The sequence below is a fragment of the Hyaena hyaena genome, unplaced genomic scaffold (genome assembly GCF_003009895.1).
Source record: "Hyaena hyaena isolate Hyena2069 unplaced genomic scaffold, ASM300989v1 scaffold_271, whole genome shotgun sequence".
NCBI classification, from domain to species: domain Eukaryota; kingdom Metazoa; phylum Chordata; class Mammalia; order Carnivora; family Hyaenidae; genus Hyaena; species Hyaena hyaena.
The window spans coordinates 1,589,133-1,609,216 of record NW_024080902.1 but is presented as its reverse complement, the minus strand read 5'-3'; the positions used below and the strand labels follow the sequence as shown (position 1 = coordinate 1,609,216).

Genomic DNA, 20,084 nt, shown 5'->3' with positions numbered 1-20,084 from the left:
ATAACACTTTCTTTCAATTAAGAAAAGGATTAAGTTATGTCATTTATAACTTCTACCTGGGTGGCTCAGTTGGTTAAGCATCTGACTTTGGCTCAGGTTATGATCTTGTGGTCCATCAGTTCAAGCCCTGCAGCAGGCTCTGTGCTGACAGCTTAGAGCCTGGCGCCTGCTTCGGATTCTGTGTCTCCTCTCTCTCTGCCCCTCCCTCACTTGCACTCTGTCTCTGTCTCTTTCAAAAATAAATAAACACTAAAAAAAAAGTTTACTTCATGTTGAATATATTGGTATTAATTTATAAGGTCCTTTTATTTAAAAAAATTAGTTTAGCACTTTTTTTCCTGTCCTGATGTCCTGTGTATAAAGGGACACTATCAAGACAGTAAAAAAGGCAACCAATCCATGAATAGAAGAAAATATTTGAAAATAATATGTCTGATAAGTCTAGTTTCCAGAAAATATAAAGAACTCCTACAACTCAATATCAAAAAGACAACCAATTAAAAAGTGGTCAAAGGACTTTGAATACACACATCTCTCAAAGTATACAAATGGCCAACAAGCACACGAAAAGATACACAATATCATTAGTCATTAGTGAAATGCCAATCAAAGCCACAATGAAATACCACTTTGCAAACCAGCAGGTTGGCCATAATAAAAATAACAAAACAAAAACCAGAAAATAAATATTTGTGAATGTGGAGATACCGGAACCACTGACCCTGCTAGTGGGAATGTAAAATGGTGCAACTGCTGTGGAAGGCAGTTTGGAGGCTCCTCAAAAAGTTAAACACAGAATTACACTCAGAAATTCTACTCTTAGGTATACACTCAAAGAAATAAAAACAAGAATTCAAACAAATACTTGCATGCTAATGTTCATGGAAGCAATCTTCCCAACAGTCAAAAGGTGCAAAGAACCCAAATATTCATGAATGGATGAATAACAGAACAAATGTGATATATCCATACAATGCCACTCAGCTCTATAAGGAAATGAAGGACTAAACTGGCCTGGGTGCTGCCACTGTGCCCCAAACTCAGGCTGGAAGAGACAAGCTTCCTCCCTGGACTCCTCTGGCTTTAGAGTACCCCCCACCCCAATATGGGAAGGTGGGGTTGCCTGCCTAGACAAGTGCTCTCCAAAGAAACAGGGCAGTGTCACTGGGGGTGCCCTAAAGACACAGCAGTAGCCTCAACTACTCAACAAATGCCCTAAAGATTTAAAGAGATGAGCCTCAGATGTGGAAAGCAAAGGTAGCAAGCAGCACAACAATAGCCAAATTATGGCAAGAGCCCAAATGTCCATTAACTGATGAATAGATAAAGAAGATGTAGTATATATATACATATATATACAATGGAATATTACCTGGCTATCAAAAAGAATGAAATCTTGCCATTTGCAACAACGTGGATGTAACTGGATGTATGCTAAACGAAATAAGTCAGAGAAAGATAAATATCATATGATATCAATCATATGTGGAATTTAAGAAACAAAACAGATGAACATACGGAAAGGGAAGGAAAAATAAGATAAAAACATAGAGGGAGGCAAACCATAAGAGGCTCTTAAATACAGAGAACAAACTGAGGGTTGGTGGAGGGGTGTTAGGTTGGGGGATGGGCTAACTGGATGATGGACATTAAGCAGGGCACTTGTTGGGATGAGCACTGGGTGTTATATGTAAGTGATGAATCACTAAATCCTACTCCTGAAACCATTATTACACTGTATGCTAACTAACTTGGATTTAAATAAATAAAAAAAAAGTAGTTAAGCACCGACACATGCTACAACATGAATGACACAAGTGATATACTGTACAATACCTTTATATGAAACATCCAGAATGGGTAAATCAGACTAGTGTTTGTTAGAGAATGGGGGGAGGAGAAAATGGCAATTTTTGCCTGGCAGATAATAATTGGATATACACTTTATACGTGAATAAATTATTATAGTCTTGAACACTCTATGGAAAAAAAACAACTTTACATTTCTAAGAGCACAACAATGTATTCTATCCAACCAGAAAGAGAAAATGGCTCTTTCTCTCTCCAATTTTAAACTTTTTTTTTTAATGTTTTATTTATTTCTAGGAGAGAGAGAGAGAGACAGCGTGAGCAGGGGAGGGTCAGAGAGAGAGGGAGTCACAGACTGAAACAGGCTCCAGGCTCTGAGCTGGCAGTCAGCACAGAGCCCGACGTTGGGCTCAAACCCACGAATCGCGAGATCATGACCTAGGTGAAAGTTGGACGCTTAACCGACTAAGCCACCCAGGCGCCCCATCTCTCTCCAATTTTAAGATGAATCCTTTGGGTTCTAGTCATTGGTCCTGGGAGAATCACTATAATTTCAATAAAGGATTAGTTACAAACTTGTTGCTAATAACTCAAAAACATAAATAGGCAACTACAAAGTAGAAGAGATGTTACTCAAAGAAAATAAGGTTATGGGAGCAAAGGTTGGCACAATTCTGAATAAAACAAAGATGCCAAATGGCACAGAAATTTGCATATAAAGAGGATGTCCAATGAAGATTTTTTTAAAAAAATTATTTTAAAGACTACTTTTTTAGAGCAGTTTTAGGTTCACACAAAAATTGGGAGAAGGGGCACCAGGGAGGCTCAGTCAGTTAAGTGTCTGTCTGACTCTTGATTTTGGCTCAAGTCATGATTTCATGGTCCCTGAGATCAAGCCCTTCTTAGTGCTCTGAGCTGACAGAATGGAGCCTGCTTGGGATTCTCTCTCTCCCTCTCTCTCTGCCCCTCCCCTGTTCATGCTTGCTCGCATGCATATCCTCTCCCCTCTCTCAAAATAAATAAATAAACTTTTAAAAAATTTAGAGGAGGGGCGCCTGGGTGGCTTAGTCGGTTAAGTGTCTGACTTTTGCTTAGGTCACGATCTCGCGGTTCGTGGGTTCGAGCCCCGCGTCGGGCTCTGTGCTGACTGCCAGCTCGGAGCCTGGAGCCTGCTTCAGATTCTGTGTCTCCCTCTCTCTCTGACCCTCCCCTGCTCACGCTGTCTCCCTCCTAGAAATAAATAAAACATTAAAAAAAATTAAAAAAAAAATTTAGAGGAATGATCAATGAAAATTTTTAAAACTTCCCTAATTCTGACAACTATATAGTTTGAAATATTATTTTACAAAGCCTCATAAAACAAAATATTTTCATTTTACAGTTCAAAGAAAGGCTCATTAAATGGAAGAGTTTAAATGAGCAATACCAAATGATATTAAGTAATCGAACAGCAAAAACATTACATCAACCTGGATTTCTTTGCTTTTGGTTAGGATCACAAATATCAGCGCATATTGAGTAAAGCCATATGTTTACCACATGCTCTGTTTCCACACAATATTACTAAGCTCAAAATTATTTTCTTCTTGACCAAGTAATTGTTCTCCATTTTCTGCACCTCTATAAGACACATTTCATTAATCCAAAAATATATTAAGCAAAGTAAATCTGCTTTGGTATCCTATTTGATAGGGTTACACCAGACATACTTAAATTGAAAAATTATTTGCTGCTCACCTAAAATTCATATGTAACTAGGCATCCTATACTTTTTTTGCTGTATCTAGCAGTTCTACTAAACAGGATATTAAAATACAAATAGTTTTTTAGTATAAGTATTTCCCAAACACTGCAAGAACATACATACTAAAAGCTATTCATTGTTTACCTAAATTAAAATTCAATCAAGTACTCTGTATTTTATCTGGCAACTCAAGGTAATTAGTAGGATAGAACTAAAAATTTATTCAAGTTGCCCCTGTAAGAATGCCAGATCAACTGTTATTCTGTCTTACTTCACCAGACCTAACAAGAATTGGTTCAGGGCAGAATACAAGTCTGCAATGCTAGGACAAAGTACAAAGCATAAAACATGTCTCTCCAAACCTATAAATGGCATATACTGATCTCAACATTGGACTTAAAATTCTAGGCACAAACTACAATACACATTAAATATGGCATCTCTGATGGCATAAGGGGTAGCACTGTAATACAAGAGGCATCTTTGGAAGCACTAGCAATAAAGATCAGTAAAACTGTTGAGGGAATAAACTGTAATGAAAGTTAAGTTCTCCATAAATAACTGTTGAAAGACAATTCTTCAGTCTCTTACATTTCTGCAAGTCTTGTCAGCAGAAGCACTGACTGTCCTTGTTATAGACTATCCTTTCAAGGATGTTCGTATTGAGAACAGCCAAGGAAGACAGAGATACATCTCCCTCAGGAGCAAAGAGCAGGTTTGCTCACAGCCTTGGTAGATAAAGATTCTCTTTGGCGTAAACAGCAGGCATGCCCATGTCCGTTACAAAATATTTGGGACCCCTGAGCATAAAATTTTCCTCCTCCAATGGAATATACTAGTGTGTACCAGTGTTAACCTGGCTTTCTTTATGTTGGGCTGTGGAAACTGGGGTTCAAAGAACAAGTGCAAATGATAATACTAAGGTTAATCCTATTGCTGTGAGTAGTAATGTCCTTTGTCTCTGATTTCATATCTTCTGCCAGCATCAGTCTACGATAGGTTACAGGTTACCTTATTTACTTGTAAGTCCTTTACAGATCTCAGATTCTTTATAGTTCTTGACACATAGAAACTTCATTATAATTTTACTTTTTTGCTTTTTATGTTATCTCCCTTGATAATTCTATTTCTCAATTTAAAATGGCAAAGACATCTTTCACTTGATATTAAATACCTTTAACCTTTTTCCCAGCTATACTGAGAGATATCTGACATACCACATGCAACATACATGTTTAAGGAATACAATGTATTGATTTGATGCACTTATATGCTGTAAGATGATTACCACCTTAAGCATTAGCTAACACCGCCATCATGTCAAATAATTACCATTTCTTTTTTGTGGTAAGAACAGCAGGATCTACTCTCCTAGCAACTTTCAAGTATAGAGTACAGTACTGTTAACTAAAACACCATGATATACATTAGATCCCCCAAAATTATTTATAACTGAAAGCCTGTACCCTTTGAACAACAACTCCCTACTTCACACAACCCTTCCACCTCTGGTAATCACCATTCTACTCTCTGTTTCTATGAGCTCAGCTTTTTTTAGTCTACATATAAGTGATATCAGTATATCAGTACTGTATTTGTTTTTCTCTGACTTGTTTCCCTTAGCATAATGCCCTCAAGGTCCATCTGTGTTGTTGCAAATGGAAGGACGGCCTTTCTAATAATTGAATAATATTCCATTGTATATACAGGTTTCTCCCACTATCTAAAAAGAGGATTTCTATGAAACCTTTATGAGTTTATTTTTTTTTAACTTTTCTAATGTTTATTTACCTTTGAGAGAGAGAGAGAAAGAGACGAAGCACAAATGGGGGAGGGGCAGAGAGAGAGGGAGACAGAATCTGAAGTAAGCTTCAGGCTCAGAGCTCTCAGCACAGAGCCCGATGCAGGGCTCGAACTCACAAACCTTAAGATCATAACCTGAGTCAAAGTTGAACGCTTCACCGACTGAGCCACCAGGCACCCTCCCATGAAAACTTTCTTAAGGTGAAATGGCATAAAGTAAAGAAACAATGACCATTTCATAAAACTAACAATATTATTGGTATTTCTTTTGGTTAGCAAAAACAGGTGACTAATGGAGGTCTTTCACAAAAGCAAAGTGGTGTAAAGTGAACTTTCAGATAACAGGGGAAATCTATATATACCATGTCTTTATCTAGTCATACATGAACAGACGCTTGGATAATTTCTGTGTCTTGGCTATTGTGAATAATACTTCAATAAACATGGAAGTGTAGGTATCTCTTCAAGATCCTGTTTTCTTTTCCGTTGGATATGTACCTAGAAAGTGATATTGCTGTATCATATGGTAGTTCTATTTTTGAAATTTTAATAAACTTCCATACTGTTTGCCACAGTGGCTGCACCAATTTACATACATAACAACAGTGCACAAGGTTCTCTTTTCTTCAGATCCTTGCTAACACTTGTTATCTCTTGACTTTTTATAACAGCCATTCTAACAATGAGGTGATAACTCATTGCGATTTTGATTTGCACTTCCCTGATGATTAGTGACACTGAGCATCTTTTCATGTACCTGTTGGCCATCTGCCTGTCTCTGTAAATGGCTCTTCAGTTCCTCTGTGCATTTTTTTAATCAGATTTTTTTATTGAGTTGTAGTTCTTCATATATTTTAAATATTAAACCCTTATCAGATACATGACTTGCAAATATTTTCTTGATTCACTAAGTTGCCTTTTCATTCTATTGATGGTTTCAGTTGCTGTGTAGAAGCTTCTTAGTTTGATGTAGTCCCACTCATTTATCTATGCCTTTGCTTTTGGTGTCAAATCCAAAATATCATTGCCAAAACCAGCGTCAGGGAGATTTTCCCCCTCTGTTTTCCTCTAGGGATTTTATGGTTTCAGGTCTTATGTTTAAACCTTTAATCCATTTTGAGCTAACTTTTGTGAGTGGTTTTAGATAGGGGTCTAATTTCATTCTTCCACATGTGGTTATTCGGGTTTTCCCAACACTACTTATTGAAGACACCATTCCCCAGTATAGTTGGCTCTCTTGTCAAAGATTAGTTGGCCATATATGCAAAGGTTTATTTCTAGGCTCTTGATTTGGTTCCATTTGTCTATTTGCTTATTTTTATGCCAGTACCATGCTGTTTTGATTACTACAGCTTTGTTATAATGTCTGAAATCAGGAAATGTGAAGTCTTCATCTTTGCTCTTCTTTCACAGTCTTGCTTTGGTTATTTGGGGTCTTCTGTGGTTCCATGTAAATTTCAGAACTGTGTTTTTTCTATTTCTGTGAAAAATACTATTGGAATTTCAATAGGGATTGAACTGAAACTATAGATGCCTTTGGATATTTAACAATATTAATTCTGATCAATGAGCATGGGATATCTTTCCATGTATTTCTGTCATTTTCTTTCATAAAAGTCTTGCAGTTTTCAGTAACACATCTTACAGCTTCCTTGTTAAATTTATTCCTAAGTATTTTCTTATTTTTAATGCTATTGTGAATGGGGCTGTTCTCTTTATTTCAAGTATTTCACTCTTACAGTGTACAGAATGAAACAAAGTTTCATATGCTGATTTTGTAGCCCAAAACTTTACTGAATTTGTTGATTCCAACAGCTTTTTGATGGAGTCATAAGCATTTTTTTAATATATAAAATCATATCATCTGCAACTAGAGGCAATTTTACTTTCTTTTTTTTTTAATCATTATTTGAGAGGGTATGTGAGTTAGTGGGGAAGGAGCAGAGAGAGAGAGAGAGAGAGAGAGAGAGAGAGAAAGAGAGAGAATCTCAAGAGGCTCCATGCTGATGTCAGTACAGAGACAGATGCCGGGCTCAATTTCATGAACTGTGAGATCATGACCTGAGCTAAAATTAAGAGTCAGATGCTGAAATGACAAAGCCACCCGGGCATCCCTACTTCTTCCTTTCTGATCTGGATGTCTTTTATTGTTTTTTATTGTCTAATTGCTTGATTAGGACTTCCAGTACTTTGTTGAATAGCAGTGATGAAAACAGGCACCCTTGTCATGTTCATGATAGTAAAGGAAAAGCTTTCAAATTTTTACCCTGAGTATGATGTTAGCTGTGGGCTTGTCATATCATTATTATGTTGAGGTACATTCCTTCTAAGTACAGTTGAGAGTTTTTATTGTGAAAAGATATTATATTTTGCCAAATATTTTTCTGCATCTATTGAGATAATCATATGATTTTAATCTTTAATATGGTGTATTACATTTATTTACTTGTGTATATTATACTGTATCATCCTTATGGCCCAGGGATAAATCCCATGTGATCATGGTGTATGATCCTTTTAATTTGTTGAACTCAGTTTGCCACTATTATGTTAAGAATTTTTTGCATCTATATTCATCAAGAATGTTGGACTGTTGTTTACTTTTCTTGTATTCTCTTTATCTGGCTTTAGTATTAGGATAATGTTGGCATTGTAAAAAAGTCTGGAAGTGTTCCTTTTTGACTGGAAGAATCTGAGAAAGATTAATTTTAATCCTTTACATATTTGGTAGCACTTACCAGTGATGCCATCTTTTTCTAGACTTCTCTTTGATGAGTAATTGTTGGTTAATGATTCAATCTCTTTACTCATCCAACTTGGTTTATAATTGTTCATAATCCTTTGTATTTCTGTGGTTATCAGTTGTACTCTACTTTCATTTTATATTTTAAATCATTTGCATCTTCTTTTTTTCTCAGTCTCGCTAAAAGTGTTGGTTTTATCTTTTCCAAACAAACAGACCTAGTTCTTAGTTTTGTTGATTTTTCCTATTGCTTTTTGGTCTTATCCCATTTATTTCTGTTCTAATCTTTGTTAATTCCTTCCTTCTGCTAACTTTGGGCTGAGTTTGTTCTTTTTCTCATGCCCTGATGTGTAAGCTTAGGTTATTTGAGATTTTTGACCCATTGGTTATCTAGGAGTGTTATTTTACATCCACATAGTTGTGATTTTCCCAGATTTCCTTCTGTTGATTTCTAGTTTCATACTACTGTGATTTAAAAAGATACTTGGTATGATTTCAATCTTTTAAAATTTCCTAAGCCTTACTTTTTTTTGACTTATCATTTGATCTATCCTGAAGAACCTTCCATGTACACCTGAGAAAAAAGTAGATTCTGCTGCTGTTGGATCAAGTGTTTTATCTGTTTGTTAGGTCCATTTGGTCTGAAGTCTGGTTCAAGCCAAATGTTTCCTCATTCATTTTCTATCTGGATGATCTATCCATTGTTGAAATTGGGGTATTGAAGTCCACTACTACTACTGTATTGCTTTCTATTTCTCCCTTCAGATCTATTAGTATCTGCTTAGTATATTTAGGTGCTCTAATGCTGGGTGCATATATTTTAAAATGATTAGATCTTGATGAACTGACCTCTTTATCATTATATTATGACCTTCTTTATCTCTTGTTACCATTTTGACTTAAAGTCTATTTTGTGTGATATAACTACCTTTAAAAAATAAGTATAGCTATCCTTATTCTTTATAAGTTTCTGCTTGCATTGAGTATCTTTTTCCATTGCTTCACTTTGAGCCCATGTGTGTCCTTAGAGCTGAAGTGAGTCTCTTGTAGGCAGCAGAGCTGGTTCTTTCAGTTGTCCACTCAGCCATTCCATGGCTGTGGATTGGAGAATCCAATCCACTTACATTTAAACTACTGATATGTAAGGATTAACTAATGCCATTCATTAGTTGTTTTCTGGCTGTTTTGTAGCTCTTTGCTTTTCCTAGCAAATCCACTGATTGTAGATTATAATCTTCTCTTGCAACTTTCAAGATTATCTCTTTGATTTTGATTTTTGACAGTTTAATTATAATGTGTGTTGGAGGGGATCTCTCTAGATTCAGTAGGTCTGGTGACCTATGAGCTTTATGTACTTAGATATCCAAATGTCTTCCCATGTTTGGGAAACTCTCAGTAATTATTTCTTTAAATAGGCTTTCTGTACTCTTCTCCCTCTCTTTTCCTTCTGGAACTTGAATAATAACAAATTATTTCTTTTGCTGGTATCTCACTGATCAGGCTTTCTTCACTCTTTTTCATTCTTTTCTTCTTTGCTCTCCTCTGACTGGAATTTCAAGTTCTATCTTTTATCACAGATTTTTTCCGTTTGGTCCATTCTGCCATGAATGCTCCCTGTTGCATTTATCATTTCATTCACCAAATTCTTCAGCTCCAGAATTTGCTTCTGATTCTTTTTTTTTTTTTAATGATTTCTATGTCTTTGTTAATCTTCTCATTTTGTACATTGCTTTCTTGATTTTGTTGAATTATCTTTCTGTATTTTCTTATAGCTTACTGAGTTTCCTTAAAATAGCCATTTTGAACTCTTTATTGGGCAATTATCAGATCTCCATGCTTCTGGGTTTGGCCACTGAAGACTATGATCCTCTAGTGTAGTCATTTCCCCTGATGTTTTATGTTCCTTGGAGTTTTTTTTTTTTTTTTTAATGTTTTATTTATTTCTAGGGGAGAGAGAGAGAGAGTGTGAGCAGGGGAGGGTCAGAGAGAGAGGGAGTGACAGACTCTGAAACAGGCTCCAGGCTCTGAGATGGCAGTCAGCACANAGACTCTGAAACAGGCTCCAGGCTCTGAGATGGCAGTCAGCACAGAGCCCGACGCGGGGCTCGAACCCACGAACCGCGAGATCATGACCTAAGCGAAAGTCGGAGGCTTAACCGACAAAGCCACTCAGGCGCCCCCCCCTTTTTTTTTTTTTAATTTTTTTTAATGTTTGTTCCTTGGAGTTTTGCATTTCTACCTTAACACCTGAAGTAGCAGTCGCCTCCCTCCAATATTTACTGTCATCAGGGCAGAAATATCTCCTCAGTCTTGGCAGAGATTCTGAGGTTTTCTCAGACTTTCTATGGATACACCAGCTCCATACTTCTTGCTACCTCTTTGGCAAACTTTTTAATACTGTATTCCTTCTCTCCTTTCTGCAACATATCAGGCTGAGAGCTGACTGCTACCTTTTATTTCCTAAACGTAATGCCACAGCTCCTTTGTGGTCTCTTCCTGGCCTGCAGTTACAGATCTGCCCAAGTTTACTTTTGTCACTGCCTTCAGCTGTGCACATAGGGAACCAGATGTAGAGTAGAAGGGGATGTGTGGGTGAGGCATGAGGAATGGTGACAGTGCCCATGGACAGTTTGAGGGATCTGCAGCTGAGGCTGTCCAAGCAGCTCATGGTCAGACTTTTAGTGGAGTTTGTGATGTAGTGAGTAGTATGAATCCCTTTAATGCTTTCTAAGAGACCCATCTGCCACTCTCCCAATCTCTTTCCACTGCACCCCCCAAGTCATGGAGCTCCTGATTTACAAGTCTAGATGGGGTGAAAGAGAGAGAGATACAAAGAGAGATGAGCCTCTTTGACAATATCCCGCATAGCTGGGGAAGCTGGGTAATTCATCCATTCTCTTTTTTCTCTGCATGAAAAATCACAGGCCAAGAAGGGCTCTCTTAGACCTAAGGTGTGCTATCTTGGGTGAGGGATGAGGTTTGTAAAGATAAGCTATTCCTCTTGCTAGAACTTTAATGCATCCAAATTTCTATGTATGTATGTATGTATGTATGTATATATGTATGTATTTATTTTTGTTCCAGTGGAGCACTGTAACTTCTCCTCTGGAAATCCGACTTCGGCAAAAGTTCTCTCAACCCTGGGTAACTGTCTAAATCAGTGTTTCCCAGGGGTTCCCGAGTGTAGCCAGGAGCAGCAAGAGCTGGTAAATAGGCCACTGCAGGGTCTAGTCAAGACTGAAATGTGTCTGCTTATTATCCAATGCACAGGTGAGTAAGATGCCTTTAGGGTTCTTTAGTATATGGTATGAGATCCCACAGCTCCCAAAGTCACTTTTGTTCATGGTTAGATGCTAAATTTTTGTTGTTGTGAGTGGGACAAAAATAGGAGTTATTTTATATTGCCATGATACTGATATCACTGTCTTTCATCTTTTTATGTAATATGGAGCACTGGGATCATTCATACATAATAGTCTCTATTCTTTAATGTGAATGCATATGGTATGTAACCACAAAATTCTACCAGTCTGGTTGACTTAATTTTCTAAGATTCAGAAAATCTGTCCTTTCTGAATCTTGATATCAAATAACATGGCAGAATTAATTAAACTAATGTAATTAAACAATGTAATTAATTAATTACATTGATCTTTTCAAGTATAGACTTACATTTACTCTTTTTAGCCCAACACTCTCTTTGCCTCATTATTTGTTCTCACCCCAACAAGAGATTCCATATCATATGTTCACTCTATAACTTAGTTCAACTGCGTTGTTCCTGAATACATTATCAGAGAGCCTATTGACTTTATTACAGCCAATTCAGTCCCAGTACAAACAATGAATGACCTTTGGACTACTTTGGTTACTGGAGGCTTAACAATGAAAACTGATATGCTTTATGAACAAAGTTCCTGTTTAACTGCATAAATGGGATCAAAGGACATAATATACCACCATTTCCAGTTTTTGTGATATACATCAGAGCAGGGCATGACAGGAGAAAGTTTATTAATCCTAGTTAAGTAACATTAGGGTACTTTCTCACTGTGTCTTAATTACCCTTCCTTGATTCTTTTAGGAGTTAAATTGGCCTTTTTTTGTAAACTGGAATGGGATGAGAAAAACGAAGCTCTAGGAAAAATTTCAGTTTACCTTTGACATTTTAGTTTTCCATAAACCCAATTTTATCTTGGCCTCCCTTCTTTGCTCCCTTTTCTCAAAGTTGTATTCATCAGCTTCTCTACTGAAATGTACCTTCTTGTTCTTATTCTACCCAGGACAACCCCAACCTCATGAAATATTATGCTACAAAGTTGCCTCTGATCCTTGATATCATTCTTTTCTATCTTGAGAGGCAGTATATCAAATGGTAAAGAACACGGGCTATTGAACCTTACTGCTTGGGTCTGAATCTTAGCTCTGACACTTACTACCTGGTAACAACAAATAAGAACAAATTTACAGCCATAATGGGAGATTTTGCCACAGCCGATAGCGCTAGCAGCCATAAATTCATTAGAAATATGAAAAATTTGAACAAAATGATTGATAAACTTAACCTAGCATATTTAGAACACTTAACCAAGCAACCTGATAAATATACATTCCTAGTATAGATAATGTAAGTCTTAAAGAATAATGAAGTATTGAAAACACAGACTGTTTTCTAACCATGATAAAGATAAATTAGAAATCAACAACAAAAATGGGGTGCCTAGGTGGCTTAGTCGGTTAAGCATCCGACTTTCGCTTAGGTCATGATCTCGCGGTTCGTGGGTTCGGGCCCCACGTTGGGCTCTGTGCTAACTGCCAGCTCAGACCCTGGAGCCTGTTTCAGTCTGTGACTCTCTCTCTCTCTGACCCTCCCCTGCTCATGCTGTCTCTCTCTCTCTCTCTCTCTCTCTCCTAGAAATAAATAAAACATTAAAAAAATATTTAAAAAAAAATCAACAACAAAAAGACAACTAGGAAATCAATATATCTGGAAACAAACATAGTCTTGAAAATAAAGGCTCTTTAGTTAGCAAGAGACAGAGATGTGGTCAGATAACCTCAGGCTTTGTGGGATTTTTATAAGGATATAAAGTAAGGACATCCAAGGAAATGACCCTGTACCCAAACAGCCAGTTCTTGTGAAACTGAAATGCTGTTCATTGGCATTTAGCAAATAACACCTGGAGTAATATTCTAATATCACTCTAGTAACAGAAACCATCATTTGTTGTTTCCTTTTCTGGGCATTTCTCCATTCTCATGTTCTTCTCTATCTCTGACACTCTCTCTGCTTTGCTTTTGACCCTTTTTACTTTCATATCTACCTTGTAATAATTGGTTTATTCATGGCTTCTATTGTCTCATAACTTTTGTCTAGGACCTTCTCTCAGTTTCTGCCACTGTTTAGTAACTGAGTCTTTTCTTTTGTGTCCCATGTCTAAATTATTCAAGAGAAATGATCTGAATACTTTAGTCATTCATTCCTTCTACTAGAAAATGCCTCAAATCAGTAGAGTTAACGCAGTGGCCTCCTTCAAAAATTACTAGTCTTGGGGCGTCTGGGTGTCTCAGTTGGTTAAGCGTCTGACTTCGGCTCAGGTCATGATCTATGGTTCGTGGGTTCGAGGCCCACGTTGGGCTCTGTGCTGACAGCTAGCTCAGAGCCTGGAGCCTGCTTCAGATTCTGTGTCTCCCTTTCTCTCTCTCTCTGACCCTCCCCTGTTCACGCTCTCTGTCTCTCAGAAATAAATAAAAAAAACATTTAAAAAAATTACTGGTTTTCTCTATGTTCACACTGTAGATGACTACCTCTCGTCTAACTGCCAACCGCTAATTCAAGACTTCTGGGTCACTTGATACAAAATATGGCATTTTTTGGAAAGGAACTGTCTCTGGTTCCTTATTTCAGAAGAAGAGTATGGGCAGGCACTCCATTTCTTAGATTTCTGAGCAAGGGAAAAATAACAATTGCTAAATACAGGACAACATATCTAGTGTATTCTTTAAAATGCTTTTTTTTTGTTTTTGTTTTTTTTTTTACCTGTAGTACATTAAATCAAAGACTTCCCAAACAAATTAATACTGGTATGCTGCGAGATTTCCCATTTGGGGGTAGTGTGTGTATAAAGTCTTGTCATTGACTAGTCCTATGAAGTCCTGTCATTGACTCGTATATTGTTTCTGTTTATATCCAGAAAATGAATAGATGTATTTGTTATTTTTATAAACCACTTTATACACTAAGGAGAAAAAAACTTCTAAATAACCCTGAATCAAAGAATAAATTGCTCACAAATTAAAAAAATACTGAGAACCAAAGGATAAAAAGAACAACATATCAAAACTTGTGGAATGTAGCTAAATCAGTACTTAGGGAAAAACTTATAAACTTAAATGTATAAAGCAGAAAAAAAGAAATGCTATAATTAATAAGCTAAACATCTACTTATAGAAGTTTTAAAAGGGTGCCAAAATAAACCTTTAGAAAGTAAGATGAACTACTAAAGTCAAAAGTAAAACTAATAAAACAGAAAACAAAACACACAAGACAATTAACATCAAAAGTTAGTTCTTTAAAAAAACTAGTAAAATGATACCTCTGATGGGACCAGTCAAGAAAAAAAGAATGAAGGCACAAATAACTGATAACAAAAATAAAACAGAAAAACACTACAGATACTGAAGATGTTAAAAAATAATTGAAGGATACTATGAATTATTTGGTGCCAATAAATTAATAAATTTAGATGGAACAAACTCCTTAGAAAACATAATTTATCAAAACTGAAAAAGAAATAAAATGTAGTATATTTCCACTAATATTGTATCACCTGAATCTAACCACAAGGAAACATAATACACATAATACAAACCCAAATTGAACCATGGTCTATAAACCTTCTGGCCAATAGTGTTCATGAAAGACAAAGAAAATAGAAAGAACTACTAGAGATTAAAGGAGTCTGAAGAATTTAAATGAAAAACTGAATGCAGTGTGTGATCCTGAATTTGATCCTGGGAAAGGGGAAGTCATGCAGGACATTATTAGGACAAATGATAAAATATCAAATGAATTTTGTATTAGATAGCAATATTGTATCAACATTCAATTTTATAAAGTTGATCACTGTCCTGTGGTTAAGTAAGAAAGTATTTTTGTTCTTAGTCAATATACCCTGAAGTATTTATGGAGAAAAGAACATGATGCCTCTAAACAAAAAATGATCCAGGAAAAAAATCCATGTATGTATTATGTGTAACTATATATACATATATATGTGTGTGTATATATATATATAAATATATATAAAATCTATCTATAAAAAGAAGTAATGATAAACATGACAAAATTGTAACCTGTGATTCTGATGAAGAGTATATGGGATTATTCTGTACTACTTAAGTAATTCTTCTGTAACTTCTCTATTATATTTTATAAGCTTTATGACTTTGCTTTTTATATTTGTCTTCAATCTACCTGGAACTGAATTTTATATAGTATTTTTTTCCACATGAATACCTAATTGTCCCAATATCATTTATTTAAAATCTCTACTTTTCTTTGCTGTTCTGGATATATTATGTCCAAGTATGGATATGTCTATGTCTGGCTTTTCTCTTCTGTTCCATTTACACTAAAATTAAGACCTCTAGTTTATCAATAGACAGCCCAAAGATAGTGGGGGGAAAAAAACAATGACATAAGAGAAGATTTATTTACAAAACATATAACAAAGGCAAATACATGGAAAAGTATTCCAAATCAAGATGAAAAAGAAAGGTAATCCTGGAGAAAAAGGTTAAATAATTTGAACAGAAACTTTACAAACAGGATAGCTGATAGTCAAACAAGAGTGCTTAACCTCCTCACAGGTCATCAGAGAAATGCAAATTAAAAACACAATGGTATCAAGCTGGCAAATTTTAAAGTCTGCCAAAATCAAGAGGCGGGGCTTGTATGTGGAATAACAAGAGCTCTCATCAAGTGTTGGTGATAGTGAAAACTGCCACCACTTTGGAAAATAGTGTGGTTTTTACTAGTAAATAACTGATGTTATACAGATCCTATACATAGCAATTTCCCTTATAAGTAAATAACTCAGAGAAACTAGTATGCCAGGATGTATGTACAAGAATGTTCATAGTAGCTTGGTTTGTAACAGCTACAAGTTATAAGTAATCCAAATGTCCCTCAGCAGTAGAATACACTTACTGTGGGTATATGCAAATGAAATACATCACACCAATGAAAATGAAGAGGTACAGCTACTCCTAAAAACATGGATTAATTACACAAACACAATCTTGCGTGAAAGAAGATATAAAAGAATATACACCGTATCATCTCATTTATAGAGAATTCAGTAACAGAGGCTGAATAACATAACAGAATGAAACAACTTGTATTATTTAGTATGCATACATAGATGGTAAAACTAAAAGAGAAGTGAAGAACTCCTTATCACAAAGACAGGATGGTGATTACTTCTAAATGTCAGGGAGGGAAGAGAAATTGGAGAAAACACACAAAGTACTTTTGTGGTGTTCACAATTTTCTATTTCTTGATCTGGGTGATAGTTAAAAGGATATGTGCTTTTAATTAACTGTTAAAATGTGCATATTTTATGCTCTTTTCTAATTTTGATAATACGTTTCATAATTAAGAAAAAGGAAAAAAGAAAATATGGTGTTTTCAAAGAGCTACTACTAACTAGGTCAAGAATATTAGTGTGTGTACAGAGCATACAAAGAGATAAGACTGGAAAAGTAGTCTTGATAAGCTGTACAATAAAACTGTACAAAAATTTCTGCACAAGGTCCATACTAAGCATACAGCAAACATGTGTGTCTAGATTACTACCCCTGACCTTCCAAGTTTGCAATACACATTCCCAAATGAGGCAAAAGGGAAGCAAAGTTTGAGAGTCTAGATTAGTTTAAGATGGCCCTCTTGTTCCTGATTTCTGTTCCTCATGAGACCTGACTAATACCTGTTCTTGGGTTCCAAGGACTAGCCTGTATCATATATTTTTATATTTTAGTTAGATGATTTTTCTTACTGGCAAGGGTTGTAACTGAGATAAATCATGTGCTTAACTGTATCGCTTTATTAACTTAAGAAATCAAACAATAACACGATAGTAACGTCTCCTTTCTAATTTATCAACACGGGAAAAAATCAGGTTTCTTCTTCATAATGACCTTTACAGATAAGAAATACTGATCAAAATGTTCTAACATCACTTTTCTTTAACTTACCCTCAAAGTATGGTGCTCTTGTGCTAATAAAAGTCTTAGTTCTTCATGTAGTGTTATAACTTCCAGAAACTGACCCCATAAAGCCATTAGGAGTGAACAAAGTTGTGCAAGATTCATATTTATAAGTTCTGCCAGTTCATCAGGATTTTCTATTTTCTGAAATGACAAGAAAAAAACTTCACTGCTTCCTGAGACTTACCATATCTAAATATAATGTTATTGGAACATCAATACAAGGCAAATTTTTAGTTTTAAAAAGTGTGTGTGCACGCACATGCTTATATTGTGTAGAGAACAAGTGACCAATGGCTTTTTTAAAATTTGATAGTTACTATAAAAATTTTCAACAACTGAATTGATATTTTAATATCTGAGATATCTACCAAATAATGTCAAATATAGTTTAAAATTAGGATAGAAAATTTTAGAAACATGATTCTACAGAGCATGATCAACCTCAAACATTAAAATTCTGAGAATTTTAAATATAATGTACAAATCATGATGAAAGTTATAAAAGTGTTGAAAGATAATGCAATCTTAAAATAAGAGTTTTTTCTCCAATCTGCTAACTGAATTACTTACAAAATCTGTAACTACTCAGAAAGGACAGAGATATTTTCTGAAGTGCTAACTGCTTTTCCTTCACTCCTAAGTTTCTAGGTTTTATTTTGCTTGTGGTAATCCTTTTACAGTCATCAAACACTTCTTTCTCTTTTCTAACAATTCATTCACCCATTGTTTATTGAGCACATTTTGAATGCTAGAGCCAACATTCCAATCTAAATCAAAGATTAATATGAGAAGTTTGGTCTAGTAAGGAAAGAAAAGTGGGTAACCAATTTTAATATGCTGTTATGAGTGTTCTAATAGTGGTATTAAATTATCCCATTTATTTAAATATTCTCCTACAGTGATGATAAAAGTTGAAAGTAATGAATTATATCAAAAAATGAAGAATCTTCTATAAAGCACTTGGATTTCTTGCATAAGTAAAATAAAGATTTTTGAACAAAGAAAATTCAGAATAATTCCTTCTCTTTTGGACAGGCATTTTTATTACAAAGGCAGGCCTTTCTTTAATTCACTGATGCAGCAGTGTTCAGGCAGATTATATCTTGCTGGAAAACTTTGTCTTCAATTACTAGTAACACTAGGAAATCTACCTTAATATACAGATTGATGATGATTTCCTTCCACATGGTAAAGAAGGCAGAAATAGTCTATTCAGGTTAAGGTTCAAAGCCCCTCCTATAGTTTCAATTATCACATATACTAATGACTGCTGAATCTTTACATCTGGATCACATCTCTCCTGAGCTCTAGACCCATCACTGACTAGATGACTATATTTGGATGTGATAAGAAAGGTGTTCAAATCAGTATATCCTAAAGAATACTAATTATATTTTCACGCTCCGCTTAAAAAAATTCCTCAAATGTGGCTTATCACATTTAACCTTAATCAGTTTACTTTTACATTTTTTTAAAGCTTATTTATTTATTTTGAGAAAGAGAGAGAGACAGAGAGAGAGACAGAGAGACAGACAGAGAGAGAGGAGGAGAGAGAATCCCAAGAAGGCTCTACACTGTCAGGGCAGAGTGCAACATGGGGCTCAATCTCAGGAACGATGAGATCATAACCTGAGCCAAAATTACAAGTCGAGGGTATAACTGAGCCATCTGGGAGCCCCTATTTTTACTTATTTTTGAAGTGTACAATTCAGCAGGCATTTCTTTTCTATCCTAACTCAGAGAGGACATAAAACAAAAATTCAGCAAAATTATTAAGAAGGGAAGGGATTGTGTCTTATTCACTTTTGTGACTTTGGTTACTAGTACACAGTAGTCACTCAATATCTGAAGTTACAGACTTCAGATAAGGAAAAGTTCCCCATATTTATGGACAAACTAAGAAAATGCTGAAAAATTCCAGAACTCCTGAACAGAAGCTAAGAGAGTCAACATATAATATTGATTCATCAATGTATAATAAATCTACCAACGTATTTTGCCCCTGGAAATAGTTTATAAACGTATTAGAAATGAAGCTAACAAGTTTTTCATGTCTCTCTTAAAAACAAACAGAAGATTAAAGTGTACACTAAAATAAGTTGAAACATGCAGTCTTCTTCCAAGAATAGTATTAAGGGAGTTTAGAAAAAGAAGACTTGAATAAACATTTGACTGTAACTAAACAGTAGTGTGTAAGGCAAGCAATGCTATTCTTAGTATAATCTACACACGTGTAGAATTAATTCTCTTGGTTTCACCATAGGTTGAACAGTGTAAACAACATTTTTTTAAATCCCCTGAGAGCAAGATATCCCCTGTCTAGATACCCTGTAATTATTAATCTTCCTTTTCAGAAATCACCAAGTTACCAAGGTTCTGAGAGGACTTTAGTATTTTCATTATTAGGAAAGCATCCTTTCAAGCATAAATAAATTACTCCTCTGGTTTACATGAATCTTTACAATATGTCTCAAATATAAATAAAATATTTTTATGTTAAAAAGGAAATTAGAATAAAGTTTGACAAGCTGTTTTATATGTATAAGTGTAGGAATAAGATCTTACATTTGTATAATATTTTCTCAAATAACATCTTATCTTTTAAAAAAATTTTTTTTATAGTTTATTTCTTTTTGAGACAGAGCGAGACAGAGCATGAGTGAGGGAGGGGCAGAGAGAGAGGGAGACACCAAATCTGAATAAGGCTCCAG

The 20,084-nt window shown here is 35.4% G+C and overlaps 1 protein-coding gene across 5 annotated transcripts in view; it reads right to left on the bottom strand.

Annotated features, from left to right (window-relative positions):
• FAM135A (family with sequence similarity 135 member A) overlaps positions 1 to 20,084 on the bottom strand; it is a 131,524-nt gene that overhangs the window by 37,372 nt on the left and 74,068 nt on the right. For all 5 annotated transcript variants that reach the window (XM_039245802.1, XM_039245806.1, XM_039245805.1 and 2 more), the window contains one exon: positions 17,359 to 17,514. In XM_039245802.1, the coding sequence (XP_039101733.1) occupies positions 17,359 to 17,514 (156 nt within the window). The remainder of the gene's footprint in view (positions 1 to 17,358; positions 17,515 to 20,084) is intronic.